Below are 13,692 nucleotides of genomic sequence, written 5' to 3' on the forward strand. Positions count from 1 at the left end.
GTCCCTCTTTGTTTAGAAATAGCACTTAACCATCTGAGCTGTTGTTATATATTTATTCATTATTTATTGTCTGCTCCCTGCAGGAGAACATAAGCTTGGCCAGGGCAAGGGTCAGGCCTGTCTTGTTCTCCATGGCACCCTTAGTGCCTGCCTCATGGTCAGCGCAATAAATGTTGGCTGAATAAATGGACACCTACCCAACTTTCAGACCCAGCTCAAGAGGCACTTCCTCAGGGAAGCCTTACCTCAATTCCGGGACCTGTCTTTCTTTGTTTTGCACTCTTCTAGAGCCATGATATTTTGTTCTGGGTTTTTGGTTTTGTTTTCCTTCTTCTGAGGAAATCTCTCATTTTTAATTGATCATTCAATAGAGTGACTATTCCTTCAACATTTGTCTTCCCCACTGGGCTGAAGGTTCCATGACAGCAGAATTTAATATATCTTTGACTCACCATTGTATGCCCAGCACGTTGCACAGTTTATAGATAGGTGGTCAATACATGTCTGTTGAATGAATGAATGTTCAAACACATCCCCAAAGACCCAAGGAAATTCAGAAGCAGGATCGACCTGTCTAAAGCTCCAGCTTCACCATGGCACATGTTGACCATAGCATTGGCTTCAGATGTGCACGTTTGTAGCAATTTCATTCTATTTGACTTACTTCGTGCCAGGCTAACTGGCTTCACAAAGTGGGTAGGGTAGCCTTGATTTATACAAGGGAAACAGTGCTGGTATCAATACAAATCATTTTAAGCATGAATTTCCTTTAATGCCCTTTGGTGATGCCATTTAGCATCCATCTGACACTGGGCTGCACAGGCAGGGCAGATAAAGGATTGTTGGGACAGGTGTTCAATACCTGGAAAGACTCTATTGCTGGTGCCCACCCTCACCAGTTTTCCAAGCTCCTAGAGCCACACAATCCTTCCTAAACACTTACGTGTATCTTCTCTTAGATTCCGAAGAGCAGTGACATACTCATATCCCAGGTACAGCCAGGAGTCCATCTTTGGAGGAACCTTTAAAAACCCATTGGCAGAGTCCTTAAACAGCAGGTCCTTCCCATGAGGGGAGCTGAAGAGCTGGAAGTCTTCAGAGGTACCTTTGCCAAAATGTTCCTGTTTGTGGTAAAAACACAGATCTGAATGGCTACCGCAACAAGGGATGCTGCAAAATGGGACCGAAGAAAATTTTAAAACTCAGGAAACTAAATTAAAAAGTGAAATTTTCAAGATGCCAGGAGAGAGGGCAGTCGGACCTGTTCTTTCCCACCCAGCACCTTCTCTATTCACAGCCCTCTTGGGCCATATAACAAACGCCCAATTTCACTGAACGTGTTTCTGTGCCTGTCTCCCTGTCTGGATGACAGCTCACTGAGCGCAAGAAACACATCTCCTTCAGAGGCTGACACTGTGTGGTTGCCTTGATGGACAGATGGACAGATGGGAGGGCTGGATAAGAGAAAGTTGGCTCAGTTCTGGCGTTCTGCTGCTCTAGGGCAGGAAAGCTGGCTGTGTGTGCAGCTCCCTTGTAGTCAGGCTGAAGGACCTTGGAAGAGAGATCATTTCCTTTCCAACGGGAGAGATATGGAATAGAGCAAGAAGGAGCAGCTTCATGTCATTGGTCCAGAATGTAAGGGTCTGACAGATGATAACGCAGGACTAGGCTCTGTGCAACTCCAAGAAGGCTTTGCTGGGTGCTTTCATACAAGTGGATGGTGTGTGGCATGGTCCCCACTGTATCCTGAACACAGAAGGGCTTCTACAGTGGCAAGAAGGGAGTGCAGGAAAATGCCCCAAATCCAAGCAGGAGCTGCTAAGCAGGAAAGAGGACGGGGATTCGATACCTGGGCCAGGTTAAGAAGCTCCCAGATCAAGTCCTCCTTGCCGCCCATGCTTCGGGCCACGACGGCATGGGAAGGGACCCGGGCCAGGTGGCACCTCTCGAACTCGTCCACAGACCCCCGGGTGTTGTCCCTGCAGAGCAGCTCATACTCGTCCTTGTCAGCCTCGTCAGGCAGGTTCTCTGGGGGAGGGAAGCCCGCATGAGCCGACGGCAGGCAGAGCATGAGGTGTGGTGCCCCTTCCGCTCCCTTGCAACCCCACTGAATCATAAACTGTGTGAGCTGAGAAGCCTAGAGTAAACATTGAGAGCCAGAAGAAAACTGACTTGCTCAAGATCCCACAGCCAGTTTACAGGTAAAGCTTCTGATGTCCAGTGCAGGGGTGACTGCCCACACCCCACAAGAGGTCTCATCTCAGCAGGCTGACTACAGGCCAAGGTCAGCCAGACCTGCTCCCAATCCTTTGCTATTGCAACACTGACCAGGAGGACGGGTCCCAGCGTCTAGGAAGTTGAACGATAGGATGAGGCCCAGGAGTCCAGGTGGGGACCCCACAGGCACACGCCTCTGCGCAGGTAAACACCCCAGCAGTGAGAAAGGAAGAACACACTATGCTCACGTCTGACTACTGAGCATGAAGAAGAAGGCAGGAAGAAAAGGAAGGCCTTCTGCTTGAAGGGACCTGCAGATTCTTCTCCTACCACCTACCCAATGCTGTGGTGTGCTTGACAAAGGCCACGTCCCCAACGTCATCCATCAGACACCTGTGGGGAGGAGACACATTAGGAGGGTTCCTGAAGGGCTGGCCCTTCTCCTCAGGTTGAGGGTCTGACCACACTGTCCAGCCTTGGGGAAAGGGCAGGGCCTGGGGGAGGCCTCTACAAAGACCCACAGCTGAGGGAGCACCATGGGGCGCTGATACCCAGGGTACCATGGACATGGGGTGTGAGCTCACAGGAGCTGGGGGACCCTCACCGTGTGCCCCAAAGCATCAAAAAGGCACTAAAGATATTTCAATGAGAAAAGCATTTTCAAACTTCTGGTGGAGGATAAAGGCATAGTGTCTCTTGAGGGAGGAAAGGTGCCCTTGGCTGGCTCTAAAACTTTAGAGTATAACCAAGGGAGAAGAGGGAGCAAGAAATCAGCCACATGAGCTGCCTGCACAGGGACGGTGAGAGGAGACAAGAGAGAGGCCAGCGCATTGAACGGCCGACGCTGCTGCAATGGAGAGCAGAGGGCCCGTCACTGAAGAGCAGCTTGGACACTAGGGCCGTGCCTGTCATTTCAGGCTCTGCCTAGTCCTGTGAGAGAACTCTGGGGAAACAGAAGGAGGAGCCCCAGGAGAGGGGCTTCCTTGTCAATGTCACGTGAAGAGAGTACGCACTGGCCTGGCCTGGCCTGGGGAGTCCCAGCTGTGTCACTGAGTCCCTGTGTCACTGAGGCAATTAGGCCCCCTCATGCCCCTTTGCAGACTGGGCTCTGCTGTGGGCCAGGGAAGATTTCCAGCCAAGGACACTGGACACTTAGGAGCCCGGGTGGAGCAGGAGCCGGTCTCACTCACTTGAAGGCCCCTGAGTAGCCGAAGTACGGTTCATGGTTGGAGCAGGCGCACTTGTCCGGCCCTTTCCCCGCACACAGTTGGCACAGTTTGGGGAAGGACGACTGATCCACACAGGGGACGCAGCTGCCCGCGAAGAAACTGGCCGCTGCTGCTCAACACGGAGACACAGAAGCACAGGGCGTGAGCCAGCCTGGCCAGAGGCACTTACAGCTCCCAGCCTAGGCTCATGATGGGACAGAGAGACCCAGACAAAACCAGCACCCCCAGACCCAGTTTGCCTTTACAAGTGTTCACTCTTCAAGATTAAGGGTTTCCAAAAAGGGGTGAGTTTAACCCCTTTCCTCCCTCCTCCCTCCGCAAGAACCAGGCTTGTGCCAGCCACCCTCCAAGGCCAGGTCACCGTCAGTCCCCCTCCCTGCCTTGTCAGACTGGAACAGCTCAGAGAGAGGTCTCTGGGATCCATGCCTGAGAGATGGAGGACCCGCCTGGAGAGGTGCATGCCAAGTTCATGGCCAGCAGATGGCCACCAGGGAAAGCTCCAGCAGAATGGGAAGAGCATCAGCCACAGACAGGAAAGCACCCCAGGGAAGTGAACAATGGGGCCCAGCAACCTTGGCCCTGACTGAAGCCCTCTGTTCCCTTCCCCCCACTCCTCAGGACAGCCTCTGGTGGGGTGTCAGGAGCTCAGAGATAAAAGGACTTGTGACAGCCCCTAATGGCTGCTGGTGCAGCAGACCTGCCAGTTTAAAGCTGTTTAACCTCCCACCTCCACTCCCAGAGTCATCACACATCATCACCTGATCATGTCTGAGTGACGCCAGTGTGGCCCATGTGGGCATCTGACGAAGAGATGCCTCCTGAGGGCACTCACCCTCCTGCCTGCTTACCTCTCTGAAGAGATTCCTGTGGCTCAGGCAAGTCCCAGTAAAGTAAGCCCATGGGGATGTTCCACCCAGCAGATCTGCCGAGGCCTGTGTGGCAGGACTTCTTGCCTTTGAGGTCTTTCAGATTGAAGTCAGTGCCCTTCTTCACCACGGCCACAGCGTAATAGTGAGTTTTTGGATCTGCAAAGGGACAGCGTGGATGAAAGACTCTCAAACTGGGCCCCAGGGAAGCACTGTTCATCACTACTGGGCTCCTGAGTAGGGAAGGGGAATCCAGAGGTAACATTTATGTTGGGTTGGCTTCTAAAGAGGGAAGGATCAGAAAAACCTTCCTAGGCTTACAGGGGAAAGAAAGGACCACAGAGGAGACATTTGTAATAACCCTCCAGGCAAACCCAGGAGCAAGAAGCCATGTGCACACATGCACCAATGCTCTCGCCTCCCCAGGCCTTGTAGGGAGTATCTGCCTACAACTACCAAGACAAGCTCCCCTGGAAACTGGAACTGTGGCAACAGAGGCCACATTCCTGACTTTCTCTAAGTATTTTTGTCCCTCACACAGGCCCAGGGACAGTGGAGTTGCTCTCAGAAGAGATGCAAAGCTGTCAGGGCTCCAAGTTCGTGCTCCTGTGTGGTCTCTCCCCTGCGTGTGGCACCTGTGCTTCTTGGAGAACTTCTCTTTACAGATTTAAACCCCAGTGGTTCAGCTCAGATTGCACACATCCTGCCCAGGAGGTCAGTGTCCTGAGCACCAGTCCCCAACCAGCCCAAAGCTCCCAGAGGCCTTGAGGTGCGGCTATGGTGGTTGATAGGGCCCCTCATTCCCCACTCACTGCCCCCTGGGGAAAGCTCATCAGTAGCTAATCTCTATTATCTGCCCGAATGAGACAAGACTCAGCGTCTACCAGGAGAGAACAAGGGCCACAAACACCTTCCTGGGTCCCCGGGGAGAACTTACTATCCTTTGTGCCATAGAACTCTGCCACTACAGGCTTCAGGTTGTAGGGCTTCAGGCCTGCCTCAAATACCAAACCACCATCCAGCGTCACAGCATCTGCTTCATTATCCTGAAAGAGAGCAGACCAGAGTCTGATGAAGCTCTTATTCTGAGCAAGGCTGGGTGGTGCTCCTTGGATCTGGGGCCAGAAGAAGCCTCAGTTTGGCCAATAGCTAACTGCACAACACCACAAGCTTCAGTGAACTCTACCTCCCTGGTGAGGGGATTTGGCCACCATATTCCTTAACTCCTGCAAAGAGAAAGAATGGATCATTTTTCTCTTTTCCCTGGTGGGGCGTCCAGCTGCTTGCCCAGAAAACTGTCGTGATTTTTCAAGACTGACCTAAATTACAGAGGCTTTACCAGCAGGCCTCTTGGGGGAAAGCTGCCCCCCCCAACACCGGACTGGGTGCACAGCCCATGCACCACAGGCTCTGAAGGGGCTGCAGTCAAGGACTCAGGTCCCTCTGCCTGGCCATGCTGTTACACATATTTACATTTCAAGTTCAGGTCCTTTCATTTGGTGACCTCTTTATTTTGGGCCTTCTGCTGAGATCTTCCTCAGATGCCTCTGTGGAGAATTCTCTATGGGGAAGGGGAGCCTTGATGACATCCTTCTCCACTCTGATTCAGTACTCACTACTTTTCCTTCCTGTCCTGGGTCCATATAACTGCAGGAGTCTTTTGTTCAGGGACCGGTGCTTTCTCTGGCTTTAACTTCTAGCTTATACTCTGAACTGAGTGTTAAATGCTAATTATTACTTCCATTATGGCTGATTGTTCATTTAATCAACTACGCAGACACCATTGTCCAACTCAGCTCCATTTTACACATTAAAAAATAGAGGCCCGGAAAGTTTAAGTCATCTCCCCAGGCCACATAGCTAGTAAGTCATGGAGCTGGGATTTGAATCCACGTAGTGTGGGTTTACTTCTCCCATTTACTGTTACTTGCTGGGTTTTTTGTTTTCATTTTTAGTTTTTGCTTCCACTAATTCTCATCTTTCACTTGGTTCACTATAACCAATATTATAGATACCTTCCCACTAGGTCTAGAATTTATTTTCTCTTGAAGTGAGAAGCACCATCTTTTATATACACACTTCATAACATACTTTTATTGCTTTTTTTCTTGCTTCAAATATCTTTAATCAAAATAATTTTTCTTGAAGCCCTTGCTAGTACTCCATAAATAGTTCTTACGGATTAAATTACAAGGCAGGTCTCTATGATCTGTGTCATGTTATAGATAAATAATAAGGTAATAGTATTTATATAAGGTAATAGTATTTCTAAATGAGATAAAATAATAATGTAAGCCAAACCATATATTTGTCTAGCTGAAACTTTTCTTTCAATAGTTGGAATTGTTTTTATTGTTTTATTGTAATTAAATAACAACATAAAATTTATCATTTAACCATTTTTAAGAGTACATTTCAGTGCCATTAAATACATTCACAATGGTGAAGGACTCTTTTATTCCACAACTAGACTCCATATATGAAACAATCTTTATGGCTTTCTTGGTATCTCAAAAGGTAGGTGACACCTCCAGAGACTGTCCCCACCCGCCCCACACACCACAGAATAAAAATAAATGAGTAAACAAATAAGAGCTTATACTAGAGCAGTGAGGTTGGGGCTTTCTTGGCCCAGACACCAGGATCTTGGGCAGGAATCACTGGGGCCTCAGGGACTCAGGAACCAAGGAGCCAAGGCCTAACTCATGGAGTCCACGAGAGCAACAGGGATTCTGAAGGGAAACTGAACCAGCAGGGAGGGGCAGGATTAAAGTCAAGCATGACTTCCCAGGTGCAGATAACCAAACCCAAAAGAAGGTAAGCCACAATGCATAGGCATCAGCAGGAACAGCAGACTTGGGCTCTCAAGGGTTGTGGATGTTGGAATGGTCAGAAACAATGGAGAAGAGCTATATATGTGCTTTATGCACAAAGTGAAGGCTACAGTCACAGAGATAAGCATAGAAAGGAAATTATCAGGAATGAAAAAGAAAAACTGTTTAAACTGGTACTTCTAGAAGCAAAAAATATAACTTTTGAAATAAAAAAAAGTGAATGAATGGGCAACAAGTTGATTAGACGTGTTTAACTTGAGAATTAGGAAACTGGAGGCTATATCTGAAGAATTCAGCCCGGATGCTGCCAAAAAGAGGTGCAGAGACTGAAACTATGAAAGAGAGATTAAAAGATATGGATGCTAGAATAAAGAAGGCCTAACGTGTTTTCTTGGAATCCTAGAATTAAAAAAAAAAAAAAAGGAACTAAAGAAAAGGCAGTATTTAAAGAGATAACGGCAGCAAATTTTCCAGAACTGGTGAAAAGCATGATTCCACAGATCCAACATACTCTAAGCAAGATAAGTAACAAGATTTCTACAAATGGAAATATCATAGCGAATCTATGGAACATCATCAACCAAGGACATGAAATCTCAAAGTTTTCCAGAGAGATGATTGAAGGAATAATAGGATGATATCAGACTTCTCAACGACTACAGTGGAAGTCAGGAGACAGTGGAATAGTATTTTTAAATAGTGTAAAAATATCGAACTAGAATTATACATTCAGCAAAATTACCATTCAAGAATAAGGGGGAGATTAAAGCATTCTCAGAGAAAACAAACAAGCAAGCAATGGAGAGAGTTTAACACCAAGATATTGACTCTAAAGTATCACCAAAAGAACACATTTCAAGAGGAAAACATGTCCCAGAAGGATGGTCTGAAATATAAGAAGGAATAGTAGGGAGTTCCCTGGTGGTCTAGTGGTTAGGATTCAGTGTTTTCACTGCCGCAGCCTGGATTCGATCCCTGGTTGGGGAACTGAGATCCTGCAAGCCACATAGCTCAGCCAAAAATTTTTTTAAAACTTAAAAAAAAAAAAAAGAAGGAAGGGTAAACAGATCAAATGGCAAAAATGTAGACAAATCCAAATTTCTCTCTCTGCCTCTCTCTCTCTCTCTCTCTGTCTCCTTCCCTCTTTCTGAAATTTTGGGTGCACACACAAACTTACACATGCACACACTCACACACACACACACACATATATAAATATATATTTATATAGTATCTATGTATACTGTCAACAAATACGTGAAGTATCTACATTCCAGGGTTAAGAAAAGACAGACATAAAATATCAAATAGTAATATCTACACAGGGAAGAGCGAAGTCTGAGCTACTATATTACAGAGTTCTTTTGCTGTTTCAGAAGGATGTGAGGGTCAAGATTATTTTACTATTAACATTTTGTTAAGCTAAAATTGTACAGTAAAAATTTAAGGGAAGTCATTAAAATATGTAAATTGTTTAAATTTACTTTCAGTAGGGGGAAAGGTGGAATAAAGGGAAAACAATCCAAATGAACACACACATGAACAAACTCAATTTTTAAAAATCAGAAAAGGAAAAATCAGAAATCAGGGGGAAAGCAGGACTAAGAGAAATCAAAAAGTAAAATGGCAGAAATAATTACAAATTTATCAATAATAAAAATAATAATTTGGGCTTCCCTGGTGGCTCAGTGGTTAAGAATCCGCCTGCCAATGCAGGGGACATGGGTTTGAGCCCTGGTCCGGGAAGATCCCACATGCCGTGGAGCAACTAAGCCCACGCGCCACAACTACTGAGCCTGCACTCTAGAGCCTGCGAGCCGCAACTACTGAGCCCACGTGCCACAACTACTGAAGCCCACGTGCCTAGAGTCTGTGCTCCGCAACAAGAGAAGCCACCTCAGTGAGAAGCCCACGCACCACAATGAAGAGTAACCCCTGCTCACCAAAACTAGAGAGAGCCGGTGCGCAGCAATGAAGACCCAACGCGGCCAACAAAGGAAATAAATAAATAAATAAATTTATTTAAAAACAATAATTTATTAATGGTCTAAATTTACCACATAAAATAAATAAGATTGTCAGATTTCATTAATAAACAAAATCCAGCAATATACAATTTTCAAAAGACACACCTGAAAGATAAGCACACAGAAAGTTGAAAATAAAGGAATGGAAAGAGATATAGGAAGAGGATACTAACCAAAAGAAAGTTGATGTAGTATGCTAATATCAGAAAAATAGAGTTTAGTTAAGAAGCACTGCCAGAGATAGTGATTTTTTTCATAATAATAAAATATCAAATTCACCAAGAATGATATGGGTTATGCTCTCATACACTGCTGGTGAGAGTGGAAATTGGAATAACCACATTGGATTTGCTTAAAAACCAAATACATTTGGCATTGTCTTCAAAGTCAAATACTCACATATCCCATGGCACAGAAACTCTGCTCCAAAATATATATTAAAGAGAAACTAGTAATTCTTGTGTCCCAGGAGATTTGTATAAAAATATTCCACAAACACTGATTAGAATAACAAAAAACTGGGAAAAATCCAAATGCCTTGTGACCAGAAAAGAAAACATAAATTGTGGTATACTAACACAATGGACTTTTGTAGCGCTCTGAAAATGAATGAACAATAGCTATATTCAACAACGTGCATGAAAACTTAGCATAATATTGAGGAGGGAAAAGCAAGTATGAGAAGACAACACATAGCGATGGCATGTTTATAAAATATTTTAAGAAGCAAAACTATACAATCATCCACACATACCTATATGTCTTAAATTAAAATAAAAGGCAAGAAAGTTTTAGGATTCTGTTTGCGCTGGATGGGGAAACACACAGTAGTTGTAAGTAGGGCCAGTGGCTTACACTACCCCAAGTGGTGTTGTTCCCATAGACTCCAATGCTGCCACACAGTAGCCCTAGAAATAAGCTATTGGCAATGATGAAGTTTTGAGAACCTCTGGTGGGTTTGTGGATAATATTACTTTATATTATTAACATATTTTAAAACAAAGAGGGGTATGCATACACCAAAGCTGAAATTATGTCATAAATCAAGAGTTATAATTAAGCAATGATAGTAACTGAGGTTCAATAAACACACACACACACACACACACACACACACACACACACACACACACACACACACAAAACAGACCAGTTGTTTATACCAAATCACTGATTCCTTGAGTTAATCATGCTCCATCTGGCTGCGTCTACCTCTCCCACCTCATTCCTCCTTCCAGTCTCCTGCTTGCTCTGCTCCAGTCACCCTAGCTTCCCTACAGAAACTCAAACAAGCCCAGCTCTCCCCTGTCTCAGGCCCTTTGCACATGCTATGGTTCACTACCTGGAGTATTCTACCATAGCTTTTGTCAGGCTTACCCATGCTTATCACTGGGGTCTCAGGTTCATTGCTTCCTCTCAGGGAGATTGTCCCTGACACCCAGGCCAAAGCAAGTTTCCTCTGAAAGTTCTGTTTCTTTCCCTCCATTGTACATGACACAATTTGAAATTTCATGTCCACTTGTTGGCATGTTTTTCTTCTCTCCTGACTAGACTGTAAACTCCTCAAAAGTAAGGAGCATGTGTGTTTAAATTCACTACTGCAGCTCCATTGCCCAGCACAGGGTCTGACACACGTTCAAATGTGCAGGAACGATGTTAAAGGAGTGAAGAGTATTTTGGAAAACGTAGAAGTCAAAAGGATCAGCTATCAACTGCAATCATGACTATGTATTCCTCTTCCCTGTGTGTACCATTCATCTACTTCTTGTGATGCATCAGGAACCTCCAAGATAGTGTTACATGGTCATTTTGATAGCATGTATTCTTGTTTTCTTCTCTGAGTTCAGAGAATTTAGTGGCTCAAAATAGTCCCCTTTCAGAGCATGTTAGATTTTGCTTTAAGACTCATTAAAGGTGACTGCTCCTATTTCCATTTCTAAAGTGATTTTACTAGCACTAGGGGCTGACTGCCCCACACAGCAGCCTCCTACCTGTGAGTACAGAATGATTCCAAAACGACAGGAGAAAGAGAAAGTATGGATTTTCTTCTGCTCTCCTTTAGGCAGCCACGACTTACCATGATGGCCTTGATGCAATCGATGTAGGAGGTCTTCTTCACACAGGAGACAAAAGGACCAGTATCAAAGACTTTATTCATATTTTCACGGAAACTGGAGCACTTACTGGCCTCATGACTTGAAACGGTGCACCATCTCACAGTTTTCTCAGGGGTAGCCAGACACAGCCCTAGGGGAGAGAGGCCAGAGGTCCCTGTACCAGTGGGAGAGACAGCAGCACCCTCTGGAGGGTCGTGAAGTCTACTTCCCTCCATCCTGTCCACTCCCACTCCTGTCCGTGAACAACAAGGGACACAGTTTCCACTGCATTCTGAGTCTGGGGATGAGCGACAGGCACCCTAATGGCCTCTTAGTTTCCCACTGACCAGCCTGTGCTGGCCAGAGGGATGCCGACTTGACTATCAGCTCTCAGTTGGAGACAATAAGCTGCTCCTCTGTGTTCTCTGAGCCTCCTTCATTCACCTCATGACCGTGGCCTGCCATGGAATACAAGCTTCAGGATACACAGGGGATTTTTAGCTATGTCAAGGTGTTGGCTCAATGCTACAACTCTGGGAAGCCACCAGGGTAGGAATTACATCATCCAGTAATTAGTATCTTTTAGAGATGAGGGAACTGGGCTCAGAGAGTGATGCTTTACCCTAGGTTACCCAGCCTGTTAGTAGCTGAGACTGGCCTAGAAATCAGGTCTCCAGACTTTGGTCTCTGCCCAGGGAACAAAAGAAGATAACATTCTGAGTTGTTTTCCATGTGCTTGGCCAGTACATAGGGGTACATGATTGATGAGGCAATAAGTTTGCCTGTGATGCTCATCTGTCATCTTCTGTTCCAAGAATAACTAGAAACTCCACATATTCAATGTTTCTCTCTGTTTCCAATGACCCCTCCCTCAATTTTACCATTAAGCTTTTTGGCTGCCACTACGAGAAGCTAAAGCCAGCCATGTCTGTAGCAATTAATCCATGGGGTTGCAGATGTGTTGTCCCCATGATATGAGCATTTGGCACTGTCCCCAAAGCCCTCTGTCATCTCCACTCTGTGGATCAACAGCACAGGGCTGGCTCAAGGAAGTGGATGAATATTCACAATGCACAAAGCAAGAGAGGGGGAGGGAACAGTTCTCCAGGATAGAAAAAGAGGGGCCACAGGACACCTATCCCCCAACCACCTTTTATCCCACCTCTGCCCATGGGATATCAAGGGAGGCAACAAGGAGTCAGTGGCAGACTCTCCCCAAAACCACTCCTCCAGGCCCTCCCCAAACTGCCCCTCCTGAGATCCCAAAGGCAGGAATTTGTCCTCAGTCATGCATTTACCTTTCATAGCCCTGTGAGATTCTCTGAGGTTAGGGTGGGGGGCTGGGCGGGTAGGCAAAGGCAAGTAAGGTGGGTTGACTCTCAAGGGTTAACTTTTTCAGGAACGACAAGTAACTAAACACAGAAGGCTCCAAAGGTAATATAAATGTACCACGAGTGGCCAGCCAAAGTTAGAGGACAAAGGGGGCCTAACAGTGACAGGCCCCGAAGCACAGATGTGTGCAGCAAAGTCCACTGCACTAGTGCCTGGATCCGCGGCCTCATTTACTCTCACGGGACCTTCCCAGGCCAGGCTGTAATACCCTCCTCACTGCTGGGGACCCAAAAAGTTTGGCTTCAAATCCCATGCTCCGAACCCTTCGACTGCCCTGCCTCATTAGTGGGACATGGTCAGCACCAAGGGCACCCATGGGACATCAGACTATCAGTGGAGGTGGGACCAGATCTGGGGAGGCCTTGAATGCCATCCTAAGCAGTTTGGACTTGATTGAGACCGCAGCAGAGGGATTTGATAAACCGTGATGGAAGTGCTCTAATTTATTGTGTTCCGCTACTACAAGGTTTTCTAGACACGAGGAGGAAGCAAGGAGGGGGTGAAAAGGTGGCAGAGGCACAGGCAGGACCAGAAGGTGCGCGCAAGCGCAGAGCTGTCCCTGAGGCAGTGCTGAAGCAGGTGCAAGGGTGCGGCGGGGAGAAGCGAAGGAAAGGTCCGGGCTTCCAGCTCCAGCGCGGAGCCCAGGGATGGTGTAGCGGGCTCCGGTATGCAGGGGGCGCCCGGGCCGGCGACTCTGCGGGCCTTCCCAGCGGCTGCACTCACCCAGGACCGCGCAGGCTAGCAGAGCGCGGACGGCGAGCCTCATCCTCCCGGGTCTGCGAAGCGGAGTGCCGAGCACAGACGGACCGGCTTCTGGGCCACCTCCCTGCGCCCTGCGCCCCTTTATCCCCCGCGGGGCTGGCCAAGCACAATCTTTGACCCCCTTTGTTTGTGCAGCCCGCTTGCCCAATCGCCCCTCAGCCCTCCCCCTTCATTCCTCGCTCAGGCTGATCACCTCATTTCCTGACCTCTGGGACAGACCATGGATGGAATCCAACACAAAAATGCTGATTGGAAGGGAATTAAAGAAA

The 13,692-nt window shown here is 47.0% G+C and overlaps 1 protein-coding gene across 1 annotated transcript in view; it reads right to left on the reverse strand.

Annotated features, from left to right (window-relative positions):
* The window catches only part of TF (transferrin), a 31,105-nt gene extending 17,613 nt beyond the window's left edge, over positions 1 to 13,492 (reverse strand). Inside the window, exons 1-8 of the mRNA XM_082392696.1 lie at positions 13,385 to 13,492; positions 11,251 to 11,420; positions 5,250 to 5,358; positions 4,295 to 4,471; positions 3,408 to 3,555; positions 2,555 to 2,610; positions 1,850 to 2,028; positions 944 to 1,121 (exon numbers count right to left, since the gene is read on the reverse strand). Of these exons, the coding sequence (XP_082248822.1) occupies positions 944 to 1,121; positions 1,850 to 2,028; positions 2,555 to 2,610; positions 3,408 to 3,555; positions 4,295 to 4,471; positions 5,250 to 5,358; positions 11,251 to 11,420; positions 13,385 to 13,427 (1,060 nt within the window). The 5' untranslated portion in view covers positions 13,428 to 13,492. The remainder of the gene's footprint in view (positions 1 to 943; positions 1,122 to 1,849; positions 2,029 to 2,554; positions 2,611 to 3,407; positions 3,556 to 4,294; positions 4,472 to 5,249; positions 5,359 to 11,250; positions 11,421 to 13,384) is intronic.
* Between the last annotated feature and the right edge of the window lie 200 nt (positions 13,493 to 13,692).

Source organism: Balaenoptera borealis (genome assembly GCF_965194805.1).
Source record: "Balaenoptera borealis genome assembly, chromosome: 5".
Classification (NCBI taxonomy): domain Eukaryota; kingdom Metazoa; phylum Chordata; class Mammalia; order Artiodactyla; family Balaenopteridae; genus Balaenoptera; species Balaenoptera borealis.